Below are 9,921 nucleotides of genomic sequence, written 5' to 3' on the forward strand. Positions count from 1 at the left end.
CAATTTGGACAAATAAATGGATAACTCTTCCCCTTTAGGGCACAGCTATCCAATACATAGGCAAACCAACTGCAAAGTGCACGGCCCAGAAGACCCAAGCACCAGCTACAAAAAAAGGAGGCATCAGACAGGAATAAGCACCAACACTGGGAAGGAAAGATCACCTCATTTCATCCTTCGCAAATGAACCTTCAGCCTCAAAACAACTGCTTTCCACACAATTCTTCAGTGCTGGTAGTAACTGGTTGTTATAGGACAAAGCAACAGGCTAAAGCAGTTTATTTCAAACCTGATTTCATCAATATTTATAACACAGACAGTAACCACAAAAAATTTTAATTAACATGTTTATTCAAACAAGTTACATGAGACCTTCCAAGAAATACATCATAACTAGGCCTTGGCATATCAAATTTTTCCACTTAGCTTGTCTACAAGACATACTTCTTCAAAACAGCACAGACTAATTAAATGGTTACAGAAGAAAACTGCATGGGATGCACAAATAGTTTAAGAGCAAAGATACCATACCGAGAACATCACTGGATTACAGCTCACCATGGAAGTCTTCCTGACAGAACAGAACACAACTGTACAGCATCACTAGTAAACATCTTGCATTAACAGCCATAGTTAATAAAAAATAGAAAAAAGTTAACTTCAAATATTACTTGGCTATCCACTATACCTATAAGGTAAAACCATAAATGGACTAACTGCTTAGGAGGTGAAGAAACACTAAGCCTCTAGAATTAACTAGAGCCCAATTCAGCAAATTACTTATGCATGTGCTGAAGTCCTACTGACACTAGTGGGCTTACACATTTAAGTATTATAATGAACAAGAGATTTCAGCATGCATCTAAAGTTAAGTACATGCTAAATACTTTCACTGAATCAGGACCATACTCTTCAAAGCATGACAGTTTACACTATTTAAGTCATATTTCTCCCTCAATCTATTGCCCTGTCAACAGAAAAACCCTGTACTGCATACAATAAAAACTGATATTGTCCCCTGAAGAAACAAGGCTTTGTTATATTAACTCCAAAAGCAGATGCAAATCACCGCCAGGGAAAAATTGACCTTGACTGTATTTTTGGTCTTCAGTCTTTCAAAATCAAAATTCACACGATTTGCACCAGTATAAAGTTCCATACACAACAAGTTCAAGATCAACACTTGTTTTTTTCAGTTCATTCTCCAAGCTCTCAGTAAATTCTATACAGCTGTACAATAATGCCAATGACTATAATCCTGCACAAGATATTGGAAGAAAGCTACAAAGTATATAAATAAATTTTCAGCTTCAAAAATATTTGATTTCTCCTACACTTACTATTTAAGTGTGATTAAAAACAAAAAGCTACACAATGTTGTCATCTAATAGCTCTCCAAAAAGGTTTCCTGTAGCATTGTCTTTGTCCAGAAGTCATTCATCTTGCTGTTTAAATAAATCAGTCCTGCCGTAGCTACGAAATCCAGGTATCCAGGCAAAGGTTCCACATACTTGGGAATGAAACATTCCCATTTGCTCGGAGGAATTAGGGTTTTTTTTTTCTTATATAACCCACTATATGATAGTGAACAAAATACTTTTGTTTCACAGAAACAACTAACATTTGCCCACACCAGGCAAATGGTCTATTTACAGATATATTAGGACTGCCTAACTGACAGTGAGTGTAAGTTAGCTGAACTCCAAGAAACACGGAGTTTAAAACGGCGACACTCTCTGCTGAATCGCCTTCCCTTTTAGGATACGTCTTATCTAGAGAAGAGAAAGAGACAAAAGATTAATTATTCATCACCCTAAAGTGTGTCATATCTGAAAAGACATGAAATACCTAGAGGCCCAATTCTGCATTCCTCATTTATCTAAGGCCAGATTCTGAGTTCAGCTGCACCAGAATTGATCTAATTTTTCATGATTAGAATCAATTAAAGGAATCAGAATTACTCAGTTACTTAGCTTATTAGCTTCTTCGGTCAAGAGCCATCTTTGTTATATATTTATATAGCTTCTAGGAAACAGGGATTTTAGGCTGTGATTCAGGCCTAAGAACTGCTGTTAATTATCACAAAAACAGCAAGAACATGATCATAGGCCGTACTGAGACAAACTAGAGAAGGTCGGTCAGCTCCTACATGCTGCAAGGTTACATACTAGTTTGACATTAAAAAGCTTCCGGGATTGAAAAAATAAGAGCTGTAAATGAATTCTGTAATTTCAGGTCTTTATTTTTAATGCCAAGATCAGATCAGACAAGATGCAAAAAATCCTGAAGAAAATAGCATTTTCCAAATCTTCTCTCTAAAAGCTATGACTCAAAACCTAGAAGAACTCTGAGGGCAGTAAGACTTGTTTATTATTTGGAGGATAGAAGTGGAGGATTTGTTTTGCTGCTTTGGGGTTTGGGGTTTTTTTTGGGGGGGGGGGGGGAGAGAAGGGGGGTTGCTTTTGGTTTTTACCTGTTCTCCCACAGGGCCATCAGGAACCAGATGAACTGGCTGCTCATTCTCCAAGTTTCTGGCACTCGGATCAGCTCCCTTTCGCATTAGCAGGCGAACAGCATCCAACTGACTCATCCGATATTGCAGGCTGGCAGCCACATGTAGTGCTGTGTTGCCATTGTAAGCCTAGAGAAGACAAATACCATGAAGGAGAGGTAGAGGCATGAGTCTCAGGACACTTGCAGTGCCATACATATACACATCCTGGATTATTTCTGCAGCCCAGAGAATCACCATACCTTTGCATTAACAAAGGAGAGACAGTTGGGCAGCTCCACAAAGAGACGAATGAGCTCCAGGTTCGCTTCTTCTGCTGCCAGATGTAAAGCTGTACGACCACTTTTACGATCCTATCAAAAAAGAAATTTGGTGTTTTCTGCAGGTGCTTCACCTACCCAGGGTGAACATGCAGACAAATAAAACAGAAGGCAAAGTAACCATAAAGAGCTCTTGTGTGTAATACATCTATTGAACACATCTGCACTGTAGTTCACTGAAAGTCAATCTGACTATATATTTTAATACTCAGAGCTAATGAACAATGGACATGAATAATTAAGCTATAAGGCACTTAGAAAGCTTTCAAATCAGTCCGTTTCCTTCGTAATAAATAGGTTGAGACATGGGGCAGGAGAAAGGGACACGGTCAGCTTCCATATTCTCTCAGGAGCTGGCTCTTTACACAAAGCTGTGTTCTTACTTACTTTTGCTTCAACAGAGGCTCCCATTTGTATTAGAGTCTTGATGGTTTCTACCAGGCTTTTGTTTCTCAGCAGAAGATCCTGAACCTCTGGAGAGTGAGGTGGTTGACTGTTTTGCAGTTCATGAAGCACAGCATTATGTGCCAGAACAGCACAATGTAATGCTGTCAAACCTAAACATTAAAAGCAATCATTAATGAACAGTGCAGAACTAATTGACTGGCTGCTTGTTTTAAAAGGACTGTTAAAGGAGCTTCTCCCACTGCCAAGACCAGAGATGGTTCCACATTTCTAAGTGATAGTGACTGCTCCTGAATGCCTCAGTATTTGGGTTGTCAGTCACTGGAGAAGTTTAGTAAAGTACCATGAGATCTCAGCCAGCAGATAATGAAATAACAAAGTTTGATTCTAAGATGTACTTTAGAAAGAGCCATTACATGGAAAAGAGGTTCAATTCAAACAGCTCTGTTGCCAGAGATTCTGTATCCACTGATATCTCTTTGGTACTCAGACTTTTTAAACAGGGGCCCATTATGACCTATACTCCCCATTACAAACATGACAATTACTCTCTAACAGAAGCAGGGAGGAGGAAAAAGGCCCTGACAGGCAGAGACTACCTTTTTTTTTTTTTAATCTGATATGCCATTTGTAATGTAATTTCAATTGTAACTGCAAATTGCAACTTGGCAAAGATATATTCCATTTTATTGCTTCTCACCAAGGATAACATTCATGAGCAGCTATAAAATATTATAACATCCAGTAATTCTGTAAGTTATAAACTCATAGCTACTCACCATCATAGTTTGTTGCCTCAAGGTCCACATACTGATTGCTTCCCACAGCTCCCTTTTGGATTGCCTGCAAAAGTGGAAACAGATATGCATTTAGATCTATGCAAAACACATTTCCTCAAGCCTGTATAGAGTCTTGCTGCAATGAAGTTGCAATAGGTAATAGCATTAAGAGACTTATTGTTTTAGTATACTGCAGGATTCCACCAAATTAATCCAAAATGTTAGCAAGAATCTTCAGAAATTCAGCATCACTTTAAGCCGTTACTGTGGAGCCCTGGAACATATTTACAAGGCCACACAGAGTGAGAGATAGGGGGAGGTGTTGCATTTTCAGAATTTTCCAAGACAACTAATATAAGTTTAAGCATCACGGGTAGGGAACAGCTACATCATCCGTCTGATCCTTACCTGAAGGACCTGGGCATGCCCCTTCTCAGCACAAACATGCAATGGTGTTCTACCCCAGCAGTCTGTGGTGTTGACTTGAGCCCCCAAGCTAACCAAGTCCTGCACAATGAGATGCTGATTAGCAGCCACAGCCACCTGGAAGGCACTCTGCAAACATTGAGAAGAAAACAAGCTATTAGTCATCTGATCTCTAACAGGAAACAGCAACTAAAACAAAAATCCTAGCCGCCTGGTCTTATTTAAGCAGTGATTACAAATACCAGGAAGCCAGGACAAATAAAAGTCGAGCATATAGTTTTACCAGCTTAAAGTGATTTCAAAAAAGTATTAATAGCTCAAGGATAATACTAGTATGTAGGCTAAATCTCAGGGTTGACATTAAATAATCATTTGGCCACACCTTCCTCAAAGTCCAGACATGCAGAACTCGGGTGCACAAAGCAGGTGCAAAAAACTTTGAGAACCTCACCTGGCCATTGTGCTCTTTAATATCCAGCATGTGCAGGGCAGCCATCTTCCTTGCAAGAACATAGGAGAGAGCTCGTCGGCCCTGGGCAACAGCAATGTGAAGGAAGCTGCAGGGAAAAAGGGAAGCAGTTACACATCCATATAAGCAGGGGCTCAAGTCAGTAGAGATCCAAGTGTGCATTATGCAAGGGGTGTTATACTGCCAGCTTCAGATACCTCATTTAGGTGACTAAGATGGGAAAACAGGCAAATTCTTCCCAGGGCAATTCAAAGCATCTAAATTAGAATCTTTTTCTCTCCTTTCACTAGATAAAAATCTAACAGTAAGCGCCTGAAATTAAATGGTACAAATACCTTACCTAAGTGTGCTGCAACTCTATGCTTCGCAGCTTGTCAGCAGCGCTGTGCGTTTCATTTGATTACAGAAACTATTGCACTCAAGACAAGTAATGTTAATGAACAGCTTCCAGTACAACCCAATGGTCCACCAAAAGCTGTACAGAAATACTCCGACCTTCTACTTCAGAAACACTGAGATAAACAGTACTCACGTGTCTCCATCCGCATCTTTTGTGAGGAACTGATCTTGAGAGATATTAGCCAGTTTGTTTTCCTCCTGCTCCACTTGCCATTGAAAAAATGACTTGCCCAGCTGTGCTGTGCTTCTGGCAGTGTTTTGGTGTGATAAAGAGACATTCAAAGTAGCCAAAGAGACACTGCGTTCAAGGCTACCACAGATGTTATTGGGAATCAAGCTGAAGTTCACAGTATGGGTGCTGGCATCAGCCTGCAGGTGAGCACTGGTCAGGGGCTGCAAGGGAGTGGATATATTCTCTGAGCCTTCAGAATCATTCAAGAGAGAGGAGAAACTTTGTGATGGACAATATTGCAGTTCATGGCTCTCAAAGGTATTCTGCTGGTAGCTGGGAGACTGGTCATTGGCAGAAAAGGGCCTGCACTCCAGGGATGGATCCAAAGTGTAATTCTGTGATAAATCCTGGTTCTGCGATGCAGGAAACTGGTAATGCTGAGGAGGATCAAGCATATGCTGGGAGGTGTGTTCTTGGAATGCTTGGTACTTCTGGGATGGGGAGAAAGCCTGCGTTCCCGGGCTGTCTTGGTATTGCTCCCTGGGTGAGTTATGGTTAGAGACAGGGTGCAACCAGCTAACCTGCACTGTATTCAGAGAGACAGGGCTTGACTCGTTCTTAATGTTTATGATGTTCTGAAGCAGATCAGAACTGCTATCGTGCTTTGGTTCATTTTTATGAGTCTCCTCCATGTTGTCCATAGAAGTTGGTGTCTGGGGTGGTGTCTGCCAGAAAAAAAAAAAAACAAAATTTAGGTATTATTTAGTTGGCAATTTCTGGTTATACAAAGCCAACAAAAATAAAGCACAGTAAAATTAGTAAGTTTACCAGGAGGTGTGGGTGAACAGTAGCTTGGCGTTTGTAAGAAGGTCCATCAGAAAGGTGCTCAGGAGCCTTTCTTTTGCCACTGTGGCCGAGTATGCTCTTGAGCTCTGCTGAAAAGAAAATGAATTTAGTATCCATTTTGAGGTTACTCTTACAATCTACTTTTAAAATATTATTGTGGGGTGTTTAAAAAAGGTTTTATACCTGTGTACTGTTCGTAGTTCACCAGTCCTCCTTGTGTCTATTGAAAAAAATAGAAATTATTCCATTATTATAATGTTACTTCAGGGATAAGAAAACAAAAGCAGAGCTTTACTTCTATAAACATAGCATATACCTTAGAATAATTCTAATACATGATTTTTTTAGCCTTAATTAAAAGCAATTACATTAAAGTTGGAAAAGAGGAAGTTTTATGAAACTTGAATGAAAACCAGCCTTTTTCTTAAGGCTTTGAGCTATTTCTTACAACACCACAGAACTAAAAATCTAGAGAAAAGACACTGCTCCTTAGTAAGGTCTAAGGATTTGATGTAAATAAGCCTGCAAATTTTTTCCTGCTTCAGTACCATGAACTTTTCTGTATGGAAAATCCCCCCCCCCCCCAACAACACATGTCTAGGAAATCCAAACTCACTCAAAACAACTACTCTAAAGAATCTCCCTCCTGGATCTTCCCAGCTTTTCCTCATATCTTCTGCTTTTATCTTTCCAAACTAGGCTCTGCCATCACACTACATGCCCTGTACAGCATGGAAGAGTGCAATAGCATGACAAGCTAGTAAGTGGTTCTCTTCTGAGAAAGTTCCCTACTCTTGTAATGAATGACCTCACAGGAGTTAACAGGGAGTTTTCATTGTTTCACAATACCAACACATCTATCTGAACTCCCTTTGGAAAATAAAGCTTAGCAAGTGCATTGCTAAGTATCTCCTTCTCCCATAGCAAACCCTCTTACTAATTTCTTCCTGGCTCTTTTTCCATTATGCATTGGAAAGGAAAAATACTGACTCCATCCACATCAGATAAAGCCAGTAAACTTGTTTTTAGTCTTATCACATGCCTTTTTTGCCAACTTCAGGAACCATTAAACCCAATTATGTCAGTGCTGAAAAATGTTCATTACCTTGCATTCATCAGTAGCAGAGCCTGAGGACATCTGTTTGCTGCTTCTGAAGTGCAACAGCAGTTCTTTCACCGAGTTCTTCACACGGACCCCCTGGAAAGGTCCTCTGTGTTGCTTTCCTCCCCCCATGTGTTGATCAACTGCTGAAACATGAAACAAAACCAACACTTAAGCCATCAACTCAATTTTCATTAGAAGAAAAAAACACGCTTACAAAAAATAACCTAGAACTTTGCTTTCAAATGAGAGAGAACCCCTTCAAAACAAGATGTTTCAAAGAACTCTCATCCATTTTAGAAGTGTGCAACTTCCTCCAGTTTAAGGAGTCTGGAATCTCCCCCACCCTGGCTTTTGTTGGTAAAGAGGTGGAAATAGCTAAACACAGGCACTACATTCACATTAATGCTTAAAGAATATTGAATTAGTGAAGTGCTTTTGCCTAACATGGAACTAATTTTTAATTACTCGTGGTTTTGATGTCCATACTGGATGGTCCTGTCCTTTCAGATCCCGTTTGTTTCAAAGCTCAAGCATAACACTCCCCCAAGTCACCTCTCCTGTTTCATAACTTCTCTAAAATTAGATCCGTTTTGAGGCTTTAAAAACAGAAGTGAAAGACCGGAAATCATGATTTCATGGACTCAACTTGAGTCAGGAAATAATATGACTCAAGAAGGAAAGCACAAGGTTTAGCAGATAAGTATTATACACACAACCACACACAACATATGTACTATATGCATATCTAAATATATGTATATACACACACATTCAAACCTGAAAAGAAAAAAAACAGACTAACAAACCTCAGAAAATTTCAAAACATGCAAGGTTAGAGATCAAGTTCCAAATTACAGAAGCTTCTGATAAAAAAAGGAAGTAAATAATCTCTCTAGGGGTTTCCTTGCACCTCACCATAACTACCTCACCACAGGGCCTACGAAGACGCTAAATGTGAAAATAAAGATCACCCGTTCATAGAAAGCCTTTTCTGGCTTTTTTTTTTAAGATGGGGGGGGGGGGGGGGGTTGGCAAACAAAAATCTCACAGCAAACCGAGCCACTAAAAGCAGCCCGAAAGTCAGGCGAGGGGGGAGAAGCCCCTCCCGGGAAGGAGCGCGGGGTCAGCAGCAAGACCAACGGCCGAACCAATGGCCGCCCACCCCAGCGCGCCGCCCCCGCGCAACGGCCACGACGCCGCCGCCACAGGCGGGAGCCCCCGGCGCGGGGGGCGGGCGGCTGTCAGCGCAGAGCGGGCGGCCCCAGCGGGGCGGCCGGGCACGCCGTACCTTGCAGCGCGGGGCGGGCGCCGCCCCGGGGGTCCCTCCGGCCGCCGCCGCCGCGGCTGCTCACCGAGAGGTCCGAGTCGGAGCCCGGCGAGCCCGGGGCCGAGTGAGCGGGCGAGCAGCTGCCCTCGCTGGAGCGGGGCGAGGCCCCGTAGAAGTAGGCGAGGTTGATGGGGCTGCTCAGGGCGCCGCCGTCGCCGCCGTCGGGCGCCGCGTCCCGGCTGCTGTCCACGATCATGGCGCCGCGGGGCGGCGGGCGGCGGCGGAGGAGGGTGGCGGGCGGCGCGGGCAGGGGCGCGGGCACAGCCAGGGCTGAGCGGCGGACTAGCGGCAGCGGCAACGAGTGGGGGCGGTGGTGGCCGCCGCGGCCCCTTATAGCGGCTCCGCCCCGCCAGCAAGGGGCGGGGCCGCGGCCGCGGGGGGCGGGGCCGGATGGGCGGCGGGGCGGGGTCGCGCTTCCCGTAAAGGCGGTGGTTGGGGGCGGGCGACGCCCGTTGGGCTGCGGCGGGCGGGGGGGAGGGGGGAACCGGGGCGCATTTATACGCACACTTATATACGCGCACACATACACGCCCTGCACCTCTTCCCTGGTTTGGGGGGAGCCCCTCGAGCCCGTGTGGCCCCTGCAGCCTTTGGGGGTGGCCGGCCTGGCCCGGGGCCCTCAGGCGGTGCGTGCAGGCCCCGTGGCACTTCAGGCTAGGCCCCATGGGCCCCCTTCCTCCGGGGCACAGCCAGGGCCCGGGGTCTGCGGATGCGGGCCGGTGCCCGCCGCCGGCCTGGGGGAGGCGTCGAGGTGCTGCTGCGCCCCGAGCACCAAGCGGCCCCGCTGCAGCCTTGCAGGGAAGGGGAACGGGACGGGGACGGGAGGAAATCCTGCCGCCTCCCCTGCGGGGCTGCACGTGGAGGTCTCCCCCGCTCCTGTGGCCGCGTTTGAAGTGAACAAAAACCTCCATCTTCCCCCGCCTTGGCCATGGCAGCTGCGGAGATGGAAAGAACGGGCTTCGCTGTCCCCGTCGCGCACGAGGCGCACCAACGCCCCTGTCCCCGCGCGCAGGCGCAGCACTCTCCGCAGAGGAGGCTGCACCGAGTCCTCGCTCCTGCTCCTTTGGGGCCTCGGTTAAGGCAGCGCTGACTTGCCGGGCTGGGGTTTTCCTGGTCGTGTGCGTGAGGTGACAAGTGGGCAGCATCCAGAGAGAAGGGAAA

At 44.9% G+C, this 9,921-nt stretch overlaps 1 protein-coding gene across 2 annotated transcripts; it reads right to left on the minus strand.

The window, feature by feature from the left end:
* Window positions 1-333: 333 nt before the first annotated feature.
* Window positions 334-8,983, minus strand: NFKBIZ (NFKB inhibitor zeta). 2 transcript variants are annotated; one of them, XM_067300899.1, is made up of 12 exons: window positions 8,722-8,983; window positions 7,434-7,576; window positions 6,512-6,548; window positions 6,311-6,414; window positions 5,444-6,207; window positions 4,894-4,999; window positions 4,425-4,571; window positions 4,017-4,080; window positions 3,220-3,389; window positions 2,755-2,865; window positions 2,474-2,641; window positions 334-1,772 (listed from the first exon to the last, which is right to left on the minus strand). In XM_067300899.1, exons 1-12 carry the CDS (start codon window positions 8,954-8,956, stop codon window positions 1,719-1,721), a joined length of 2,103 nt encoding a protein of 700 aa, XP_067157000.1. In that variant the 5' UTR covers window positions 8,957-8,983; the 3' UTR covers window positions 334-1,718. The 2 variants fall into 2 exon arrangements, with proteins under 2 accessions (XP_067157000.1, XP_067157007.1); XM_067300906.1 differs by having other exon boundaries at window positions 6,311-6,417; window positions 8,786-8,854.
* Between the last annotated feature and the right edge of the window lie 938 nt (window positions 8,984-9,921).

The sequence above is a fragment of the Apteryx mantelli genome, chromosome 1, assembly GCF_036417845.1.
Source record: "Apteryx mantelli isolate bAptMan1 chromosome 1, bAptMan1.hap1, whole genome shotgun sequence".
Classification (NCBI taxonomy): Eukaryota; Metazoa; Chordata; class Aves; order Apterygiformes; family Apterygidae; genus Apteryx; species Apteryx mantelli.